Source organism: Acanthaster planci, linkage group LG18 (assembly GCF_054643075.1).
Source record: "Acanthaster planci isolate LZ-2023a linkage group LG18, COTS_SCS, whole genome shotgun sequence".
Lineage (NCBI taxonomy): Eukaryota > Metazoa > Echinodermata > Asteroidea > Valvatida > Acanthasteridae > Acanthaster > Acanthaster planci.
Genome location: NC_141794.1, coordinates 11,620,647 through 11,645,444, shown reverse-complemented (window position 1 = coordinate 11,645,444; position 24,798 = coordinate 11,620,647). Strand labels below are relative to the sequence as shown.

The 24,798-nt window shown below is 43.4% G+C and overlaps 1 protein-coding gene across 4 annotated transcripts in view; it reads left to right on the top strand.

The window, feature by feature from the left end:
- Nucleotides 1-24,798, top strand: part of LOC110978677 (uncharacterized) — a 74,681-nt gene that overhangs the window by 8,352 nt on the left and 41,531 nt on the right. For all 4 annotated transcript variants that reach the window (XM_022233849.2, XM_087149071.1, XM_087149072.1 and 1 more), the window contains exon 3: nt 682-783. In XM_022233849.2, coding sequence (XP_022089541.2) covers nt 682-783 — 102 coding nt within the window. The remainder of the gene's footprint in view (nt 1-681; nt 784-24,798) is intronic.

Genomic DNA, 24,798 nt, shown 5'->3' with positions numbered 1-24,798 from the left:
CTGAAAAGTAATACAGACTTCATCATTAACTGTGCAGGGCAGTGGGTGCGATCCAAGAACCGGCCTTAATGTGAACACCTGACTTGTTTCTCGTCAGTCGTTATCGCAGATCCCCCAGTACATAATTATAGGCTTGGTAGGGGAGCATTCCTGTCCTGTGACAGCTTTATGATCTGGCTGTAATCTTCCATTTTCACTCCAGTAACCCTCCTTCAGTGAGGAGGTTTATATAGAAGGAAGGAGGAATACAGAATAAGTTGTCCAAAATCTGAGAGGAATTTACAGAGGTACAGTATGGCCCAATAAGCCTTTTGCGAGTTAAATTTGAATAAAATCTGGTACACTGAGTATTTTAAATTCACGTGAACATAACAATTGGAATTCTCCAGACTAAAGCCACTGTTGCAATACATGTACCTCGTGATTCGGGGCAAGCTTTTCTTAGTTACATAACCCGTAACTGCTTGCATTGCACGCCATGAAGGTACCAGAAATCATTAAGCAGATTTATACCTGTAATTAGCAGAGCCCATGTGCTTACTGCTAAGGAGCACTATGAAAGTGGTCCCACCTGGTCACCTGTACAATAATACATGTACATATAGTTCTCAGGTACGAGTATATTAGAGAAGTGTTCCTTTGATCAATCAACTTGTTTTCTTGCGTTTATTTTTCTTTCAGGAAACTGGAGTCACTCCGTTTATGCTGGCCGTCAAAGACAACAAAATTGTGGTAGCGGAGAGATTAATTGATCTCGGAGTGCACATCAATGCCAGGGCAAAGGTACAGTGTATGTGTAGGGTGTTTGCCGGAAGAAAAATCTTACTTTTTTCCTGGAAATTTCAGGTCAGGTAAAACAGAATTTGTAATTGGAACCCTAAACCCCTTTTCTCTTCATTCTTAGGCCGCTTGTACCCTTCAACAAACAATGACAAGGCATGTCGTGCTCACTTTGAGAAGTAGCAGACATCAGTTCAGAGCACATTTTTATTGCCGAACGGTTGTCAACTGTTTTTAATGCAAAACCATTCTAAACTGTAATTAGGCATCCTGGGAATTCTGTCAGTCCGTTGGTTAGAACAATTTCAAGTGAAGCTTTTCATCAAGTCCTTTGGCAGCAGCTTTTAATGTAACTGAAATTGTGCATCTCTGAGCAATACAAAGGAAAAAAATAATGATATTGACAAAGAGCAATAGAGATGTGTTTTGGAATGATGGAATCTTCCATCCCTGAAGTTAAGCTGAGTGAAATGGAATATTCGATGTTTCACTGAACTCATCTACATGTTCTGTTTCAAGGATGTGAAACATACGGTACGTACATGTGCAATTGTACATATACCGGGGGTACGTTACAGAAATATTTTCTAAATACCAAAACAAATCTTGTACAAACCCCTGCCCGGTTATTTCTATGCATCACCTGTGAGTTCTTGGGCTGTGAAATAAAACATCTTTTTACTACAGAATGGAACTTCCATTTTTGCAATGTGTCCACAGCACGCAGTGACAAGTGATCGATGATCGATCGATGAGTTCTTGGGCTATGGAATATAACTTCTTTTTATTACAGAATAGAACTTCCATTTTTGCAATGTGGTCACGGCAGTCTTGAAATGACAAGTGATTGATGATCAACCGATGAGTTCTTGGGCTACGGAATAGAACTTCTTGTTACTACAGAATACAACTTCCATTTTTGCAAAGTGGCCACAGCACTCAATAACAAGTGATCAATCAAATCACATGGATTTATCCTGGTATTTCAATTGTTGCTGCCAACTTCAAAGACCTATAAGTTTAAAATATTCAATGAACAGATCTTTGAAGGTCGTCATACAGCTACATCATAGTACATGTATTAGTACATGTACGTGTAACTCTGCTACTTGTCTGTCTGTCTGTCTGTCTGTCTGACCAACTAAATGCCACTACTTTCTTGAAAAATCACAACAGCCAGTGTTGCCTTTTCTGATCATCCTGAAGCCTGATTGAGTGGGAGCTTGCAAGCAATGTTTGGTTTCCATCCCAACCAAAATCAACACACTAGAGCTAAAGTAGGCATCTGTACAATGTAGCTGTGGCTTCGTACGGTATCAGGCTTCACTGTTTAATTAAAGCCCAACCACTCACAATTTCCACCGAGGATCTCCTCTCGAAGTCTTTTCATCAGCCATCTGCTCTAAGCAAAGTCGGAAACATCCGTCGCCAAGGAGGGCTTAGCAACGCGTCGTCCAATAAGAATAGTATTGGAACACGCAGATCACGTCAGATCAACAACAGCAATTGATTTTTGTGTTTTGAAAGTGGTGTTTAATTACACTGCATTATTGCTGGTGAGCTGTTGACACTAGGCCAGTGGAGGTGCCCGATGAATAAGTGATGAGTTTTAGCGTCTGTGTCAAAGCCAGAATGAGAAATTAAAAAGTGAATTAGGCAACAAAATTATGTTGTACCTAGCGGTACAATAATTAAACTTGGAGTTGTGATGGGGGACCCACAGCTGTGGAAATTGAGCATTGTGGAAATTTGTGGAATTCTAGCTTTTGAATTGATTAACACTTTACATGTACAATGTACATGTATTTTACATATACATGTACATGTAGGTGCACCATTACACTGTACGTGTACAGTGAACCAAATGATTATGTACAATGTATGTACATTTAAATAGTGCAGACTTACTCAACTGTTTTTAGTACAAAAAGTTTCTAACAAACTAGAGGGGAAAAGATTTTAAAATTTCATAATGGTACACAAACAGTATAGGCCTACATGTACATACTCTGGACTAGATTTTTCATAATTAAATTTACTTCATGTTTTTTCTTGGTTTTTTTGCTTGCTCGTGTAAAAAGCAACAACAAACGTGGACACCTAAGCTTCTTTGATTTCAATAATGGCTCCTTGTTGTGTTCAAAAACAATATACGAGCTTGACACAGGCCTACATGTACAGTGCATCTGTGTTGTCAGTACTGGCTCATTTGAAGTTACCCTGACTGTGACTTTTATGCCATTCAGCACCTATTTTTTACAACCTTCTTCACTATTCAGTACCACGTACATGTATCACACAAAAAGTTGACAGTACTGCTACATGCGTATTTGTACACACACTTACATGTAAAGGTAATGATCAGAACCCTGTGCAGAAGTGCCCCCTCGGTGGTGGAGAAAAGAAACATCTGGCCGACACACAAATGCCATTGGCCATAACTCCCAGCTCCCGTGCAAAGACAAGGACAAGTTTTTGCACATTCGCGTAGAACATTGTCAATAATTGGCACACCGTCCGTGCATTCCAGTGCAAACCTGCTACATGTACCGGTAGGCACATGTCCCAACTTTTCTCATTTCACATGACATTGCATGTGACAGTGTCAACAGCCATACAAAGTACACAGAGCTGATACATTAAATTTAAGGACACTGACCACCACTCGATTATTAAAACTGTGCTTTTAATTAAACTGTACATTCTCGGAATATCAACTACGCTGTAATTGGGTGAATGCTCTTTAGTTCATTGAACCAGTGGACTGTAAAAGTCAGGGGTGAGATTTCTCAGCTTTTTAGCTGATTTCAAGGATTTCTTTTTCTCCTCACTGGCTGTGTACATAAGTATAGGAGATTTTCACAGTTCAGCTTCTTTTGTGCCTCTTTTCAGCTGTTTTTGGCTATTTTTATCACTGGTCAATCTGTGGTCAAATGTACCACAGGGGTGAGATTTCTCAGCTTTTCAGCTGATTTCAGCTTTTTTGGTTATGGATTTCAGCTTTTTTTTCCTCACTGGCTGTGTACAGTTTAAAGTACGTGTATTGGAGATTTTCACACTTCAGCTTCTTTATGTCTTTTTTTCAACTGTTTTCAGCTACATTGTATACTTATCATTGGTCAGTCTCTTCCCTGGTACCAGCAGCGGCGCTGCGAGGGCAAAGCGCAAGTGGTATGTGGGACCCAGACACATAAAAATTATTCTGTGATCCACGGTGTGATAATGAACGTATCTCCATGCAAACTTGATGAACAGTAACGACGGAATGAACGTGCACACATTCAATGGCATAATGACAATCAGCAGGGGAAGCAAATGTGCTACATGTACATGTTCTTATGAATTTTTGATACAGTGGATTCTGCAGCTGTACATTTTGTGTAAGCATTGCAATGTGTGGAGTTACATGTACCGTAGAAGAGAGCAATATGCGGGGTGTGATACAGACTGCGTAATACAGTATTATACATTCACACTGCTTGTGCCATGGATCAACCAATCAGGATTGAGGATACAAGTTTGCTTGAAGATGCCACTGTGCATGCACCACTATTTCATTACTTCTGGCAGCCCTTTCAATATTTGCTGAGATAGATACTACGTACATGTACTAGTATGGTAAATATGTACATGTACATACAAGCAAATGTACATGTATACGTGTACACATGCACCCGGCACATTGTAGCTTGTATTCTAGACAAATTTGCTGAAATGAATCCACGCAGAGCTTTCAGTGATTTCTTCTCAATATGAACTCTGGCAAAATACACATATATGTAAAACGAAAACTTCAGATTAAGACCATCAAGACTTTTTTATTGTGGTTCCAGTCCTTGTGCGATACTGTTTAATGTCATTCCAGGTGGGTAATCAGTACCTTTCTTGTGCTTGAATGACCTTGGAAAGAGAACATAATTGTGCTGTACAGTTTGTGTCCAGCACCTGTGTCTTGGTCCCAAAAATGTTTTGTCATTTAACGGAATATACGTGTTTCAATACCCGGCCCAAAATACTCCAGACCATCGAACTTGAATGGTCATAGGCTTCATAATATGCAGAGTTGTAGACTCGAGTTGCTCGACTTGAACTGGAGTCACTGTTTTTGTGATTAGTGACTTGACTTGTCTATCAGTTTTTGATAGGACTTGCAAAAATGACTCGTGATTTGACTTAGACTTACACATTATGACTTGTTACCAACGCAAGTCGGGAAACTATTCAATCAAACCCATTAAACTTAAATGAGGCCTATTAACTTAGATGTATTCCTTGCATTCCAAAGCGTAAGACTTTGTTTGTCTCATGATTTCTACTTCGGTCTTGTCTGCCCAAGACCACATCCAAATCTCTTGGCTGAAGTTCGAAATCACACGTCCGCCTGACTAGACTTGTACTTGGATAAAAAGATTTGTGACCTAAGTTGCTATCTTTCGGACCAAATTGACTTAGGACTTGACTCCGCCTGTGATCAAATGATTTGTGACTTGACTTGTAACCAGACTAAATGACTTGCGACTTGGCTTCGACTTGCAAAAATTGACTCGTGACTTGACTTTGACTTGCAAACACAGACTTACTAATTACTATCACCTCTGACCAGATGACTTAAGATGTCAGAGGACACATTCCTGTGGTCCCCTGTGAACTTTTGAACGTTGGGGACCTTCCCATCTCAATTCTTGATTGAAGCTACAGTGCCTCCAGGTGTATATCGTATACCGGTAATGTTGGTATTAATCATTAATGATATTGGATAGAAAATGAAGCAGACGAGGCTCACAGTTATTATAAAATCCAATGGCTTTATGTTTGGCTGGCGGATGTGCATTGTACCATCCTATCAAGTCCGATAATTTTTGGAAAAATAATCCCTTACTGAAAGCACCCCATGAAGCACTCATGTTGGAATTTTACCTTTGTCTTCCTCAAGTAATATTTTGGAAAAGTCACCCGGAGATGGGTAAAAAATGAATTTTATTGACGACTTTTCACGTCCGGCAATATCGTACGTACATGTAGGGTGTCCTTGTTCATGCACGTTTGTTTTCACTCGCTGTGCTTTCTTGAAAACGAGATTGTACAACTTTGCAAAGATTGACCTACATGTACCTGCAGTCAATGGGTTCCAGATTCCGTGGAGTTGACATCACGCAGTTGTTGTCAGCAAAGGTTAGATAAAATATTAGAATCTTTCGTAAAAATAGAATATTGCTTTACGTTTATTACCTTATAAATTACCAAAATGTGCAAAATGTTTTGATCTGTTTTTGTTTTGGTTTTTACCCACAGACTACCATAAAATTTCAAACTGTAAACTTTCATCTGCGTACGAGACTGCCGTATTGCACTGTTCTTCATGTATTTTAGATTTTCCGAAGTGATGGGTCAATTTTTGGCAGGATACATATATTTCTCTTTTAGGTCAGCAAATTTTTCAGTTCCTATAAATTGATACATGTATACTAGCAAATATTTGTCAAAGCCCTTTTTCCAAGTTGGATTTTTTCAGAAGAAACTAAACGAAAAATTATTGCAAGTTCTAAAATCTTTGCAGGTTATTTTTCCTCTGCAAGGGTTGCAGAAGCGCATCATCAGGGGTCAACTTTCAGGCTCTATTGAAAGTGTTTGAAATGGCCTCCTGGACTTTCTGCAGGGCCACTGTACCAGTACTTCATGTACATGTATATCTATGACAAGGATTGTGATACTAAACTTTTAATGTACGCACATGTATGTAATAATGTTTATATCGAGTGTAATGTACTAGTACCGTACTTCTGGGAGGCTTTTCTAAGCAAACTGTCAGAACAAGTTTGGTAAAGAGTTGCATTTCAAGTTTTGTGCATGGAAACGTATCCAGAGTGTTTGCGATCTCTTGTACTCCGTGAAGGGCCACAAGGGGACCACAATAGCCCCATTCCACGTGTGTCAATAAAGTCATTCTCTGTAGTCAAGCAGCTGCCATTAATACCTGCGCTGGGGCCTCACTGCCGTTGTCATGGCGATGAAAATGCAGACTGCTACTGGTCATCAAAAGTTCTGGAAAAGATGAAGTTCAGTGTATTAAAATTAGAAATTATTCATTAAAAAATTGCAAGTTTAACCTACGTAATTGGTACATGTGGTTGCATATTAAACTTGCACAAACACAGTGAACAAGGATAAAGGTGATACTTTGTGGACGGCTCAGTGCTGCAAGGTTATTACAGCAAAAATGCAATTTTTTAATACATGTACACTTACCGGGTAGGGCCCTACTCTGAGCATGAAAGAAATATGGTATTGAAACAGATTGCTTTTGTTACAACATACTTTTATTTATTAACCTTAACTCCCCAGAGTGATTTACTAGGAACCATACCCATTCACACAATTTCCAACACCATATATGGTAAACTGTGCACAAAAACTGTTGAAATCTGTTTATTTTGGGTACATGCCTGAACCCATGTTAAAGCACAAGCACTTTAGGGTACAGTACCCAGTGCCACAAATTCACACACTTTACTGGTGTTTAATTCTGTGTAGTTAGGGAAAATTAGGGTTAAACCAGTTTCCCTGGATCAATATACCGATACATGTACCTGTGTATTTCAATTTCAACCAAATTTCTGGCCCTGTTTCAGGTTTGAAATAGGATTTTTCAATAACGACCTTTCAATGTCTATCTCGTGGAGGGCCTCAGCACTGACAAGACGCTGTATACAAAGTTTGATGGCATGCCAAGAGTTCAAACAATACAAGTACGGCACGCATTCATTATAAACTAGGAATAGTGCAGCATGCAACTTTTGATATTAATACACTTCAAACTCTAGCATGGCTTAAATTTCATGAAAAAAATAAGAGCCTCTAGACAGCAGTACTGTAACATTTGTTTTTGACGAACGATAAATCTGAGCTACATTTTTGTAACATTGTTAATTGTATTCATAAATTTCACATGCTAGTACTTGTACATATCTTGTACATTTCCTTCCACTTTCATTAAGTCCAAGTTTCATTTTGCCATTTTAATTTCCATGATTATTTTTCATTGCAAATTTCAAACACAGGTTGTTTGAATTGGTTTTGGCTGGAAACACAGACATGTGACTATGGCAGCTCTGTTAGCTGGTGACTGCAGGCATTGCCCATTATAAACAACTGCTATTTCAAGCTGTTAGTCAAGTAATTCAGGCATGGCTTACATGTACGATAAGGTCCATTAAAGTTCATTGCATCAAATGCCTGGAGAATGATACTGGGATGTAAAGTTGGGGGAATTTTATTGTTTTATTTGCATCGATGGTGTTTTGTAAGGGATTTCATTGCTCTTTGCATTGGTGTTACAAGTTTGTCGATTGTTCAGGCATAATCGGCACTGTACTGTACATTACCCAGTATTTTGCTGAAGTGTTAGGTCCGTTACCTGTATGTGAATAATGTGAAATGAGAAACTATAACTTGATTTTCTAAAAGGTTTCAATATGCAAACAGGAGGCTTATAAATGTTTGCAGACCATACTCTTTGGCCAGTTAGAAAACAGTTTCCAGGGGCCAATTTCATAGCGCTTCTCAAGTGAAAAATTTGTTTAAGCGTGAAAAACCCTTGCTTGACAAATCAGGTGACCAGCCAGAACTTCTTGTGATGTACATGTATACTGTTTTGGAATGGCACCCGGTATTTACCTGTCTTTTGGTTAGCATGATAATCACATGGAGTTTGAGCTAGTAACCTTTGTTTATTAAACAAGGTTTTTTCGAGCTTAAGCAAATTCTGTGCTTAAGCATCTCTATGAAATTGGCCCCAGCATGTTTCCCAGTATACTCCCCAGGGAACTAAGATGGTTTCAGGAATATTAAGATGATGTGGGCCCAATGTGCAGGTATAATGATAACAAGTGCCTACATCCATAATATGCGCTATACAAGAACTGATTATTATTACCGGTATTATCTTCGGGTAGACTTGATTTCTCAAATCTGATTGGTCGATCCATGCCAACAAACAAGTGTGATACATTGCACGGTTCATTCCAAAGCTTGCCCTGAATCAGGAGGTAAAGCAACAGCGTCGTACTTCAGTCTGGGGAATTGAAATTGTTCATATGCACTCAGATACCGTACCAGATTTCATTCAAACTTAACTTGCAAAAGGCTTATTGTCTCTGCCTTTAACGCTACGTACACGTGTGCTTTAGCAGAGGCCCTCAACTTTTGAAAGTAATCCTGTGTATATTTACAGTGCCCTCCTGGGCACTTTACTGTATACACCCTTCATTCCTGTGTGGGTGTCAAAGCAAATTCCATCATACCCAACTGGTACCATGTACTCCCTCATGTCACTGTCAACTGCCCATTGTCAGAGGATGAATACACTATAAACCTGTCCAATTGTAGGGGTTTCTTTGTGTAGAAATTGCTTCTGTTTACAAATTACAGTGACTGATGAAAAGAAATACATGTACATGTATACAACTTGGGCTTTAAAGGAGCAGGCTTGACTACACATCTTACTAGGAAGCGTGGCCTGCTCTCACTAAAAAATTTGTGACCCACTCTGTGAAAAAGAGTCACAAGTTGCCAGACCCACTTTGGACTAAAAGGTACTTTTAAATAATTTTGCACAGTGTAAATCAATAGGAACCCACAGCATTTTTCACCATGGAGTATCCTCTTTCATCAGGATGCCAAACTGAGCGATACATCAACACAAAAAACTCAATTTGCTCTTTCCAATACAAATGAAAACTCAAAAAGTGGCTCTGGCAACTTAAGACTCATTTTCATAGAGTGGGTCACATTTAACTTTTTGTAATTTGGAGTTCCCCAGTAAATCCAGCTTTCTCGTAATACATGTACTTCTACCCTACATAAACCAATGAGTAGGTGTAGACCCTATACATGTACGAGTATATCATTGCCCAATCTGTAGTATTTTTGTTCATTGCTACCAGTACTTTGCCATGGGTCCCTGGGAACTGGTTACACCTGTGCTTTGGTGAGCATTTGAAAACCTATTCATTTCAATTTCTGGTTCAGATATGGGTACATGTGCTGTACATAATTATTCATGGTTTTGTTTGGCTCGGAATCAAATTTGTTGGACTGGAAGTAGAACAAGGCTGTACTTTACATTACAACAAAGTGTGCGCTGCACTGGTACATGTACCTACATGTATTCAGCACTTTTATGTACATGTATGTGTACCTGTACCTGTAACTCCGTGTGAGTGTACACGTACATGTACATTACATATGGGGGGTACATGTATGCCAAAGATGTGAACCTGCATGTACGTCCATTAATCATGCAACAAGGAACAGACTGCTGGTCCTCTGTATATGAGCAGGTGATTTCTGTCTACATGTACTGTACTTGTATAGCAGACTGTATGGTCTGGCATAATGTGCTGGTTGATCCCTATTGATTTAGTCTGTAACCTAAGTCAGTTCATCACAGTTGCTTGTTTAAGTCACCCCTGTTGTGCAATGTAAAGAGTCAGTGTTGAATGGCACAGGGAACGTATAAAAAGACCCCCCCTTTGGCATTGGTGGAGACAGAGTTGTACCAAGTTGTGAGGGTGTTGACAGATTGACGTTGAGACCCTGTCCAGTCTAGTTCCAATTAATGACTGTTTAGCTGTAGCTGTTTAGCAGCATTTTACTATGGGCATCTAGAACAGAGTCATCCCTGGGTGATGACTCTGTTCAAAACGAGCAAAACCAGCGAAGCGTGAAGCACAATGATTTCCTAACGACCGTATTGACTTCCTCTGGTTCTCTTTATATTGTCATACATTTAGCATTCTGTTTCGGCATGTCCATCCTCAGCTTAAGAAAACTTGTTGTCCATATATATATATACTCATAAATAAAGAAAGTTCAAGCAGGTGTTCATCTCCAGTTTCCTTGGCATCAAACGACTAAGAATATTTCTATCCCCCCCCCCTGGATGGGATGCCAGTCCATCGCAGGTTGCTTCCCAAGCTAATGTTGGTACCCATTTATACTCCTGGGTGGAGAGAGGCAAGCAGGGGTGAAGAGGCTTGCCAAGAGCCACAACCATACTGCCAGCAGCTGGATTCGAACCTCCAACCCTATGATTGGAAGCCACTGACCCTAACCACTTGTCCACTTGTCCCCCTACTGGTATATGTACTGGGTCATGTACATTTTTTGTTGGGCATCACAGTGAAAAAAACCAAAGCCCTGCGGGTGCCGTGACAGTCCGGCGTGGGACATTTTCCTACCGGTACCAAGTACTGGTACATGTACATGTACCTTATTTATTTTTGCCAGTCGTACACGGACACACAAACGTACCGGGCCATGTACAATAGAGCTCTCTTGTACTCGAATGACTTTTGTTAAAATTGCAGAAACTGAGAAAAAGAGCTCCCGGTAATGATGCCGAAGCCCTCCTTGTGCCTATTCTGCTTTTGTATGGTAATTTCAAAGTCACACGCTGTAAGTCGCAACCAGAAGCTGGTGGATTCAAATGCCACCTGTCTCTCTTAAACTTCCAGTCACACTTCCTACTACCAAAGTGCTCTCCATGTTGAAGCCCCCAGCCCTCACCAAGGTGCTAAAAATGACTCCATCTTTCATTGTCAGCCGGTCTATTTTACCCCCTAATTGTTCATCAGTGACACATGGGTACACTAGTTATCACCCCCTTTGTCACCAGGGTTTGGTGGCGGTTGGCGGGGAGTGCAGTGTACACAAGGATGTTCTCACTGTGGGACATTAATTTTGTCCCTGTTCTGACAAGCCCATAAATCAATCAATTAGTTCACTCAAAGGGGTCTGTATTTTCTTTCTTGGAGGCCATGATAAAAGTCCACACATCAAAGTTCATGTATTGTACATGTACATGTGCTTTATCTGACTGGGTACTTTTGGATGTGGTACAGGACGCACTTGTAGAGTCACCAGAGTTCTGGATTCTACATGCACACCCCTTCTTGTGCTCGCACCTGCTTGAGATATCTTCATCAAAAAGTCTAGGAGTAATATTCCTATACTGTACATGTACCTGTTCTTCTGCTGAGACTGTTCAGAAGTACCAGTATGCAATGCATCAGGTATTGTTGCGTACATTGATCTGAGTATTAAGTTATCATCCAGAAAGTTTTTTGTATGTACATATGTTCACCGCAGCAGAACCATCATACAGTGTACAGATATCTACGTGTAACTTTCTCTGATTTTTCAAATCCACCCGTTGGTTCTGAAGGATTTTATAGGGAATTAGAGCCTAGATTTTGTTACTTCCAGGGCCAGGAAATTTCGTATGGTTCTTCAAGATGTAAGGATTTTCTGTCCCTTAAAATTCTGGGTTTCCAAAGGTTTAGTTATTCACATATCCAATTGAATATACAACTCCGAACTACCGGTACATGTGTAGATTAGGGCTGTTCCGAATATGCGGATATTCAACCGAGTATCGAATATTCGAATATTATTTTCCGAATTCAAACATTCGAATGCAAAAGTCACGAACACGAAGGGAGAATTTGCTTTTGTTGTAAATGAGAAAAATTGCACTGTGGAGGCTTGTTTCAAGAAGATTCAAATGAAAAGTGACAGGAATCTTACAATGATTCAAATAGTAAATTATTCATTAAAATTTTAAAGGACAAGAAGTACTGTTTGTCTGTAAATCTTTCTAAATCATGGCTGGAGATACTCCTAGATCTGAGAAGCTATTATAGTGATTGTAATGTACTATCGTGTGCGTTATTGCAACTGATTTTGTATACAGATTGTTCATCAACAATCTGCGGATATTCGATCGAATTGAAGGTCGACCATTCAAATAGTGAATTATTCAAATTGACTCAACCCTAGTACAGATTCATTGGGCACAAGTACATACCGGTATACATTTAGATCAGAACTACACAGGGCCCTCAGTTAGTGACATTAAGTTCAAAAGGCGCTGATTTACGGAGTTGTGATCATTTCTTTCTGTTGAATTCGCTTCCATCCTGAGATCAGTATTTCATCCCTTATCCGCTCTGAGCGGAACGAAAGAGGGCATGGGTTTTTTGGTACTCACCGCATAGGCGTGCCATGAGTCGCGCAAGTATACCGGTATGCACGTTTGACGTGGAGCACGCCGAGTACGCGTAACTAATTCATTCTTTGCATACATGCAGAACACGTGCAAGAACCCGCTTGTAACCACCTGTCTGTCTTTCGCCAACTGGGGGCGCACTTCAGCTTGGGCAGATAATTGAACGTTCTGAATGCCTACATCTACATGTACATGTACATGTAGTTTTATTTTTAATAATTCATATGTAGGGCCCCTCCGAAAGCTGAGGGAAAGTTTTAGGAAATTCCCCCCCCCCACAAAAAAAAAATAGTCTTTCCCCGTATGTTTGCCTCATGCACTTTCCCTGTGCTCTTGTGGCTAGCACATGCTCACTTTTAGCCTGTACAGTTGGTCAGCTGGGCAGTGACCCAGTTGCCATGGTCACTTCCTTCTGATTGGCTAAGGCACCCAGCAGGAAATGGAACTTCACCCTCTTTGTTCACCTTGGCGGTCTCAAGCATTCCTTGATGAGCAGCCAGTGATTAAAGACGTTGTCCAGTTTTGCAACAATTACTGATGTTTGCATAACTTTGCTCATTTTCAGGTATGTTCATTTCCTTTCACTATACATGTATCTCATATTTTAGACTTAGTTGTATTTACGTAATTGTAGGATTGATACTGTTTTGTCTTTCTTGAACCCAGTGATTTCAGTTAAAATTTGGCTTAAAAGAAAGCAAAGCAACTAGAGAAATGTTTAACTTTGATTTGTGTTTTCTGAAACTTCCCAAATGATAGTTTCACGGGAAACAGGAAAAACAAGGATTTGGGTTCCAGTTTTGGAAAGTTTGAGGAAGTTTATTTAAGTTTCCAGTAGGAGATGCCAGATTTTGATTGAGTTTATATAACCTTAGAAAAGTGACAGGTTTTGGAGTGCCACTTGCCAGATTATTACGTTGATAAGAGCGATTTCTCATACTTAGAGGTATTTCTTTACGTGCATAGAGGATGTGGACGAATGTGTAATTTAGTACTTTTCCACTTGTTCATAACTTTTGAAAGTGTTGAATTGAGTGTCCGCTCTCGTCACTTTCTGGAGAAACTCAGTAGAGTTGGACCATGCATTTTATATTGCAAGTATATGTACAGTGTCTGTGGCTATCCTACATTGGACAGGAAATGGTCCAAGCAGAGATGAGTCACGCATTCCTGGAACCAAGCCCTAACTCATTAGTATTCGGGCGAGGGTAGGGGAGACAGGATGTGCCCATGTGGTTCACTGGGTAGTGACCACAGGCACTGATTGAGATAAGAGGTCGTTTATCTTCGACCATGTGCTTATATGGCAGCAGCTGCAAGTGCCAAACCATGTGAAAACTAGTAGGGCCAAGAACACACATTTTTCTTGTGCATATTTAATAGGATTGACTTCACTCTTATTTTGGTTCACTTACTTGCGCAACTCAGCCCGGTGAAAAGACACAGTATAGTTTAAGGATCTAAATGAGTATTTGACAATTGTGCTCTTGCCATACTTCTATGCATGTATGAAAATTTTGTGTATTATGTTTCTTTCGTCCAATAGTTATAGTTTCATTTCTTTGGGATTGAATGTACTATTTAGACCTTCTGAATGGTTATAAGTTTGAGCGATAACTTGTTAGTGCGAAAGAAGGTGTTGATTACATGATGAAAGATTCCTTGATGAGCAGCCAGTGATTAAAGACGTTGTCCAGTTTTGCAACAATTACTGATGTTTGCATAACTTTGCTCATTTTCAGATTTCCTTTCCACCAACCCCTCGGGGCTGGCTTACATTTGGCGACCTTGCCAGGACAGGTGCGTCTGTTTGTTATGCAACTCTGACAAGCTAGACGACGTGCGCCTGTCCTGTGACCAGAACCTGTGATGCAGCGGAGAGGGCAGCACCACGAATGACATAGCGGACCCGATCTCCCAGCAACCAGTGCCCCCCCCCCTGTAAGAGAGAGATGGCATCCCTGGACGAGGTGGACGCCGATGTTCATGTGCGGCTGCAGTCAGCAACCAGGGATGTCCTGCTGGCTGTATATGCAGAACTCGGCCTGGAGGAGGGAGATGGGAAGACCAACTCAGCCCTTCTCCGACGAGTGAGGAAGCACCTCAGCAGTGACGACGTAGAGGGCCAGGAGGATGAGGGCCTTGCAGTACTTGAAAAAGTACTGTCAGTGCTGAAGGGGGCCCCATCAGGCACACCGCAGGAGGAGGAGGCAGCCGTATCAAGCCAGACGTGTGCCCCTTCATCGACGGAGGTAGCAGCTGGCCCGGTGTTCCGGAGGGAGTTTAAAATCTTTGGGCAAATTGGTGACGCGGGGCAGAAGGACAAAATAACCTTTTTGTCCCTAATGCATCAGATCGAGGCGGGGTTGGCGAGAAAATACAAGGAGAGAGAGGTGGTAGAGGCCGTCATCAGGGCCATTAACCCAGCGTCACGCCTGAGAAGTTACCTTGAGGGAAAACCTTCGCTCAACCTAGCTGACTTGCGTCGCATCCTAAGGTCACACTACGGGGAGAGGGATGCTACCGAGCTTTACTACCAGCTGTCGAGGGCCCGGCAAGATGTTAAGGAAAGTCCCCAGGAGTTCCTGATCCGAGCCATGGATTTGCAACAGAAGGTCCGGTTCGTCTCTAAGGAATTGACTGCAGGCCCAAAGTATGAGGCGGAACAGGTGAGGGCGATGTTCCTTCACTCACTCCAGACAGGATTCCGCAGTGAGGGGGTACGGACCGACATGCGCCCGTATCTCCAGGACCAGAACATCACTGACGAGGAGCTACTAGAGAAGCTGAACATAGCAGCCAGTCATGAGGCAGAGCTTCAGCAGAAGATGAACGGGTCACGACCCGTCACAGTCAGCAGCGTCTCTCAGAACACACCTGAACCAGCACCCACCAAGACCCCCAAGCCCAACCCTCTAGTTGAAGACGTGAAGGAGCTGAAGCAGCAGGTTGCTGCCTTGGTCACAGCTCTGCAAGCAGGCGGCAACCAGTCCGCCAATGCAGCGAGCAGCAGAGCGACCCGCCCCCGGGGCCCTCCCAGGAAGTGGGGCTGCCAGGGATGCCAGACACAAGGTGTTGGTGACCAGTGTCGACACTGCTTCAAGTGTGGATCACCTGACCACTACATGCGGAACTGCAGCAACCAGTCGGGAAACGGCCAAGGGTTACCGCCGAGGGGCGAGCAGTAACCACCCCAGTGACAAAGTCCCAGCATAGAGAAACCACAATGGAGGAGCAAAGGACAGGAGTAACAGCCCAAGTATGTGCCCACCTCACCCCGAGACAACACAAGAAAGTAAGTCGTCTAGTCGGGAACAGATGCATGGTGCACTGCTACATTGATGGGCAGCGGACAGAGGCACTTTGGGACACAGGGTCCCAGATCTCTCTTCTTCCCCGTTCGTGGTTTCGACAACATTTCGCACACGTCCCCTTACGACCCCTTCATCAGTTGCTGGGCGAGACCCCATTGGATGTGAGAGCTGCAAATTCAACCCCCATCCCATTTGACGGTTGGATCGAAGCAGGGTTCTCGCTGAGTGAGGAGGGAAATCAGACAACCCCAAAGCTGCAAGTACCCATGCTTGTAACCCCAGATGTGTGTGAACCCATCATCGGGTACAACGTCATTGAACAGTTCACGAAAGAGCATGAAGGCGACACCAGGGGCATCCTACGCTCGGGGTTTCCCAGGATGAAGTCTGCAGCCATCAAGGCCCTGGTTAGTCTCCTTCATGATGATAGTCCTGATAGCCTGTGCCAAGTCAGAGTGGGAAAGAAAGGTGTAATGATCCCAAAGGGAACAACGAGAGCAGTGGCTTGCCGGGTTATGACAGGACCCGTCAGCGAAGACATCCCAGTGCTATTCGAGCCCAACATCAGTACGCCATGGCCAGAGGAAGCAGATGTAGGAGAGTGCTGTGTAACAATACAGGCTGGTTCTTGTTCACACATTCGTGTGCCAGTGACTAATCACTCTGGACACGACGTCTTCATCAGAGGCCGAACTATCCTTGGCGATCTGCAACAGGTCAGGTCACTTCTTCCCTGCTTTGACGAACGTGCCCCGACTCATGAAGCCTCCCAAAACTTACAGGTGCGGGTTAATAAAGTGACTGTCCCACAGCACCAAAAGTCATCAGAGTGGACTCCGCCTGTAGACCTCAGTCATCTGTCTGAAGAGCAGAGACAAGCAGCAGAAGAAATGCTGAAGGAAGAGGCTGGGGCCTTTGCCAAAGATGACAGTGACATGGGGTGTATCACTAACCTCAAGATGAACATCCAACTCAAAGATGACAAACCCGTCCAGAAGACCTATCTTTCGGTACCCCGCCCCCTCTACAAAGAGGTGAAAGAGTACCTCCAAGATCTCATAAACAGGGGGTGGATCGCCAAGTCTACCTCTCCGTATTCTTCTCCCATAGTCTGTGTTAGAAAAAAGGACGGCAGTCTTCGTCTCTGTATTGACTACCGGGAGCTGAACAACAAGACAATTCCGGACCGGCAACCCATTCCGAGGATCCAAGACGTCCTTGATGGTTTAGGCGGGAACTCTTGGTTCTCCACCCTTGACCAGGGTAAAGCCTACCATCAGGGATTCATGGCAGAAAACAGCAGACCCATGACAGCCTTTGTGACCCCATGGGGATTGTACGAGTGGCTGAGAATACCCTTTGGCCTCACGAACGCCCCAGCGGTGTTTCAACGGTGTATGGAGACGTGCCTCGAGGGTCTGACAGGGGAAATAGCCGTCATTTACCTGGATGACATACTGGTGTATGGTACGTCCTTTGAAGACCACTTGGAAAACATCCGCAAGGTACTCCATCGCTTACAACAACATGGAATCAAACTGAAGCCCAGTAAGTGCCGCCTGTTTCAGCGGGAGGTCCGATACCTTGGCCGTGTTGTCTCTGCAGAAGGACACAAGATGGACCCTGCTGACATCAGCGCCGTCCAAGCCTTGAAGGGCAAGGTACCAGGAACTGTAGGAGAGCTGAGGAAATTACTTGGTTTCCTTGGTTATTACAGACGGTATATACAGGATTTCTCCCGGGTAGCCAAACCCCTGTATGACCTTCTCACTATCAGCCCAGGCAACCGAGAGAAACCCCAACACCATACCACTCAACGAGGCAAGGTGAAGCCCGCCAAACAAGGTGCAGGACAGGTCCCCTCTAAGCAACCAATCACCTGGACAAGCGAACACCAGCAAATTCTGAACTCCATTCTTGACCGGCTGACCAATCCACCTGTGATGGCATACCCTGACTTCTCCCTCCCCTTTGTCCTTCATACAGATGCGTCCAATGAGGGGTTGGGAGCTATCCTCTACCAGCGGCAACAGGGAAAGCTCAGAACCATCGGTTATGGGTCGCGAACTCTCACTCCGGCAGAGAAGAACTACAACTTACACTCGGGCAAGTTAGAATTCCTGGCCATGAAGTGGGCGATATGCGAGAAATTCCGTGACTACCTATACTACGCAAAGTCGTTCACGGTCTACACTGATAACAACCCGCTCACCTATGTCCTCACCTCTGCCCGGTTGAACGCCACGGGATATCGTTGGGTGGCGGAGTTGTCAGACTTCAACTTCGACATAAAGTATAAGCCAGGAAAATCCAATATCGATGCTGACACCCTCTCACGATTACCCCTCGACTTTGAGAAGTACATGGCCGATTGCACCCTGGAGACAACCCCAATGGCAATTGATGCCACTATCAAGGCTGTTAAAGCGCAGCAGTCAGGACTCTCATGGATAGCAGCAATCACCTCCTCAATCCCTCCCAGCAGTGAGGGAATCCAAGATGTAACAGATCAGGAGATGGCTGCTGACCAGCGAGCAGACCCTGGGATAGGACCGGTACTGGAGTATGTCAGCCGCAACCGACGACCCAAGAAGCATGAGAGAAGCAGAAATCCAGAGACGAAAGCTCTTCTCCATGAGTGGGAGAAATTACATCTCAAACAGGGAAGACTCTACCGGCAGCGAGGGTCCCAGCGACAACTTGTTCTCCCCCAGAAACACAGACGGCGGGTGTACCGGGAACTACATAACGAAATGGGCCACCTGGGAGCAGACAGAGTGCTCAGCCTTGCCCGAGATCGGTTCTACTGGCCCCATATGCAGAAAGACATCGAACACTACGTCACTCAAGAGTGCCCCTGCCTGAAACAGCGACGACCCAACAAGCCAACGCGTGCCCCTATGCAGAGCATCACTACCACAGAGCCATTTGAGTTAGTGTCCATCGACTTCTTGCACTTGGAGCGCAGTAGAGGTGGATACGAGTATATTTTGGTCGTAGTGGATCATTTCACCCGATTTTCCCAGGCCTATGCCACAACCAACAAGTCTGGCAGAACAGCTGCGGAGAAGATTTTCAACGACTTCGCCCTGAAGTTCGGGTTCCCTCGAAGGTTGCACCATGACCAGGGCCGGGAGTTCGAGAACCAGCTGTTCCACCGACTTCAGCAGCTGTGTGGTATTGAACAATCACGTACAACTCCCTATCATCCGCAGGGAAATGGACAGGTTGAGAGATTCAACAGAACCCTACTGTCCATGTTGCGAACTCTACCTGAAGAACAGAAATCAAACTGGAAGGCATCACTTGATAAAGTCGTACATGCATACAATTGCACCCGCAACGAGGCTACGGGGTATTCACCCTTCTATCTTCTGTATGGTAGACCACCCCGCCTTCCGATAGATATCTCCTTCAACCTTCCAGCAAGTACAGAAGGCTCAGCTACCAACCATGCTGACTATGTTGCAAAATGGAAGGCCCAGATGAAGCAAGCATACGCCCTAGCCTCCAGACATAGCTCCAAGACAGCGCTCCGCAACCGGAAACTGTACAACAAAAAGCTACATGGCGTCAGCCTACAGCCTGGAGACCGAGTGCTGGTAAGAAACCTGAATGAGACCGGTGGTCCAGGAAAGCTGAGAGCCTACTGGGAGGAGAAAATACACATTGTCATCAGGCAGATGCAGGACGACATGCCTGTGTATGAGGTCAAACCTGAGAATGGACTGGGGCGGACACGGGTTCTTCATCGAAACCTTCTCCTCTCCTGTGACCACCTCCCTGCATCAGAAACACACGGGGAACAACCTACAGCTCAACCAAAGAAGCAACGACGCTCAAAACGACTAACTCACCAATCACCCAGCCCAACTCAAGACGGCAGCAGTTCCGATGAAGAGGTCTATCTTCAGATGCCACATCAACTGCAGGAGCAGTTCACCCCAGAAGAGGACATCATTCCTGATCGGCACCAGACATTGGGGCATGAAAACCCTACAACATCCATCCAACCTTCATCAGCAGAGCCCCAACAAGAGCTGGAGATGCAGGCCCTTCCAGACCTGGAACTCAACGTGGAGCCGGAACAACAGCCGGGTGTGGCAGCTCTCCCAGAACCCCCTGTAGATGAAGCCCCACCTGAAGGAAGCGATGTATCCACAGCAGAGACTGAAGCCAGGTACCCAAGCCGGAACAGACAGCCACCGGATGCACTCACCTATGATCAACTTGGTGTCCCTCGTCAACACGTTTCTGCAGTACTGCCAGTGCTCGCGTCGGAACCCCCTGCGAAAACCCCAGAACAGGTTTTCGGTGAATATGCCCTGCCCCCACATGTCCCCGCCCCCATTCCGCCTGAGGTTCCCAACCAGCAGATGGGTTCTGCTCAAGCCCCTTACCCCTACAGAATGCCCTATGGGAATGGTTCATTTCCACAGCCATATCCTTCCATGTATGCAGCGCCACCCATGGGATACTACCCTGCACTACCGCAGTATCCTCTCCAGCAGTATGTACAGGGATCGCATCCAGTGACATCTCTACCGTACTTCAACCCACCTGGAGTGTGCTGAACTGAACAATAGTAGAACAGTAGTAATTGTGACCTATTTGAATGATGCTTGTCTCCTCAGGACAAAATTGCAAAGTCTTGCAGGGAAGTGCGACTTTCTTTTTTTAACTTGATCTTCTCGATCAGATTTTTGGAATTTAAATTGGCTGATCACCTTGAATGATTCCAGTTATCGCACTATGCCCGTAAACTTATGGAGAGATGTTTTGGCTCATAGTTGGAGAGATTCTCCATAGTTCGCACTTCCGACTCCACATAAGTCCTATAAGGTGATGAGCACTCATTTGTTTTTTTTTGTACATACGTTTCTGTTACGGATTGTTTTGTAATGTTGAGGACAACATTTAATTTTTCGGGGGAGTATGTAGGGCCCCTCCGAAAGCTGAGGGAAAGTTTTAGGAAATTCCCCCCCCCCACAAAAAAAAAATAGTCTTTCCCCGTATGTTTGCCTCATGCACTTTCCCTGTGCTCTTGTGGCTAGCACATGCTCACTTTTAGCCTGTACAGTTGGTCAGCTGGGCAGTGACCCAGTTGCCATGGTCACTTCCTTCTGATTGGCTAAGGCACCCAGCAGGAAATGGAACTTCACCCTCTTTGTTCACCTTGGCGGTCTCAAGCATTCCTTGATGAGCAGCCAGTGATTAAAGACGTTGTCCAGTTTTGCAACAATTACTGATGTTTGCATAACTTTGCTCATTTTCAGGTATGTTCATTTCCTTTCACTATACATGTATCTCATATTTTAGACTTAGTTGTATTTACGTAATTGTAGGATTGATACTGTTTTGTCTTTCTTGAACCCAGTGATTTCAGTTAAAATTTGGCTTAAAAGAAAGCAAAGCAACTAGAGAAATGTTTAACTTTGATTTGTGTTTTCTGAAACTTCCCAAATGATAGTTTCACGGGAAACAGGAAAAACAAGGATTTGGGTTCCAGTTTTGGAAAGTTTGAGGAAGTTTATTTAAGTTTCCAGTAGGAGATGCCAGATTTTGATTGAGTTTATATAACCTTAGAAAAGTGACAGGTTTTGGAGTGCCACTTGCCAGATTATTACGTTGATAAGAGCGATTTCTCATACTTAGAGGTATTTCTTTACGTGCATAGAGGATGTGGACGAATGTGTAATTTAGTACTTTTCCACTTGTTCATAACTTTTGAAAGTGTTGAATTGAGTGTCCGCTCTCGTCACTTTCTGGAGAAACTCAGTAGAGTTGGACCATGCATTTTATATTGCAAGTATATGTACAGTGTCTGTGGCTATCCTACATTGGACAGGAAATGGTCCAAGCAGAGATGAGTCACGCATTCCTGGAACCAAGCCCTAACTCATTAGTATTCGGGCGAGGGTAGGGGAGACAGGATGTGCCCATGTGGTTCACTGGGTAGTGACCACAGGCACTGATTGAGATAAGAGGTCGTTTATCTTCGACCATGTGCTTATATGGCAGCAGCTGCAAGTGCCAAACCATGTGAAAACTAGTAGGGCCAAGAACACACATTTTTCTTGTGCATATTTAATAGGATTGACTTCACTCTTATTTTGGTTCACTTACTTGCGCAACTCAGCCCGGTGAAAAGACACAGTATAGTTTAAGGATCTAAATGAGTATTTGACAATTGTGCTCTTGCCATACTTCTATGCATGTATGAAAATTTTGTGTATTATGTTTCTTTCGTCCAATAGTTATAGTTTCATTTCTTTGGGATTGAATGTACTATTTAGACCTTCTGAATGGTTATAAGTTTGAGCGATAACTTGTTAGTGCGAAAGAAGGTGTTGATTACATGATGAAAGATTCCTTGATGAGCAGCCAGTGATTAAAGACGTTGTCCAGTTTTGCAACAATTACTGATGTTTGCATAACTTTGCTCATTTTCAGATTTCCTTTCCACCAACCCCTCGGGGCTGGCTTACACATAGACACTGTACACCGTACTTCTTCACGTCAGTGCAACAAGGTCATATCTCATATACAAAACAAATACAAGTTACGACCTTGTTGCACTTACAGGATGACTTGTAATCTGCATCCTACATGTAGACATACACTGTGCATACATGCACATGTATGTCTGTTTTACCTATGTACCTTTCCTCATGAGCTCATTTTAACTCAAAAAGTAATAATTTATAATTTACATGTAAAGGTTATTACCAGTACCGGTGCATATATATTGAGTCCCTGTGAAACATCGGGGAAAAGAAATGGACTAAATAAATAAATGATTATACCCTGACATTCCTCAGTCCTCCAACAGGTGAAGGATTGAGGAGTGTTACGATTAACAGTGCCCAACCACTCACAATTTTCTGATGAATTGGAATCAAAATTTAATTTGTATGGAGGGCGCCGCATGTGGTCACCTTTAATATTCAGCGCCTGTGAATCCTTCAGATCATCGGCTCGCCCAACCAAGCAAAGCAAAGTAGAGCTGTAAATTATTACCCAGCCGTAGAATGTTGTAATAATGTCTCCCCCCCCATCTGAAAGCGATAGCTTGTCGGCATTCATGTACACAGGAATTCCTCCTTGCAGGATTTGGGAATCTGTCGGAAACGCAATACGGCTACGTGGCAAGGGTTAGGGTTGGCTGGAGGTCCTGGTATCTCATGTTTTGGTGGTGTTTTTTGTTTTGCCCGTTTTTTCTTGTGGAGTATGAGTTGATTTGAGCTGGCTCATTTTTGCCAGTAGACTTACATTTGTAAATGTCACATCAAGGTAAAACTTCTGCAGTGCCCTGCTACATGTATACATTGGCTGACAGAATAGGTTAATTCGTGCTCAGTGCACTTTTTGATAAGATTTTATGCAACGCTTGAAATTATGGCCTAATCAGATGGGAATAAGCTCAGGTTGATTCATTTCTGTCAATTTGGATCCAATTTTTTGCCCGTCCTTCTTTCCGTCTGACATATAATTTTTTTTATGTTTCGAACTCATTCTTTTGTTTCCAAGATGGAATGAGTAAAAGTGCTGCAAATTACCTGCCAAACAAATCAAAATAGTCTGAAATCAATTTCAGTGATATATCCCTTGTCAAAGTATACATGTCAGGTGCAACAGGGATGGAAAACTGTCACGCCTCAGACCCCAGATCCCTTAAGTGCTGATACATGTACATGAAGTTTTCTCTACCAGAGCAAGCTGCCCTCCAAAGAAATTTAGAACAGTTATGCTAATCGATTATGCATGGAAAATTAAATTGATTTCAAAATCAGCAACATTTACCAGTAACTCTGTTTGTTTGTGTATTTGTTTGTTTGTTTGTTTGTTTGTTTGTTTGTTTGTTTGTTTGTTTGTTTGCACATGCTTCCTGGTTTAAAGAAATGTACGGACGTGTAGGCCAACATGAAGGCATTGCGTCTTTGTTCTTTCTACATCCACACTGACACATACCACCGGTAGGCATGCACAATTCTGAGATTGTATATGGCCAGTGATTCACCCTGTGGGTGCTTTGTCTCATCATCAGGTGGATGATTCTCGCTTGACCTTACTAAGTTCAAGTTCAAGTTACTGCCCTTCCCTACTGAATCTCCCACGTTGACCTTGAGGTTGACCTGACACCACAGGGTGGCACTCGGTGTGGGCCTGCCCCCTGCCAGTATGCACGTACATATCGTTTCCCCACTGTGAAGATCTCAATCAGTGTGCCTCCAGGACTCATGGCTTGGCAAAGGCCGGCTTAAAGGGTTCGTCATCATGATGTGAATGAACTTTCACAGTCCTTGGGAACACGTTCTGTGCTTACTTTCTACTCTTGAATGTGACATCTTTTGTTTGGAAAAATGGACTTTTGTGAAAGTTTGACATTTTGCTGGCTTTTCCTGACAAGTGGGGGGCACTGTTGACGTGATGTCATTGGAGGAAGACACTGTTCATTGTGATTGGGGCATCCGTTCAAATTGTGAACCCATGATTTGCTCATCAAAAATATTTCACATTCTGAAACAAACCTTTTCTCACTAGCCTACTGTCATGGAATGGACCAACAAACTTTCAAAGTAAACTTAAGTTACATGTAGACCGTAAAATGTCCAAATGTTGATTAAATATTAGCCC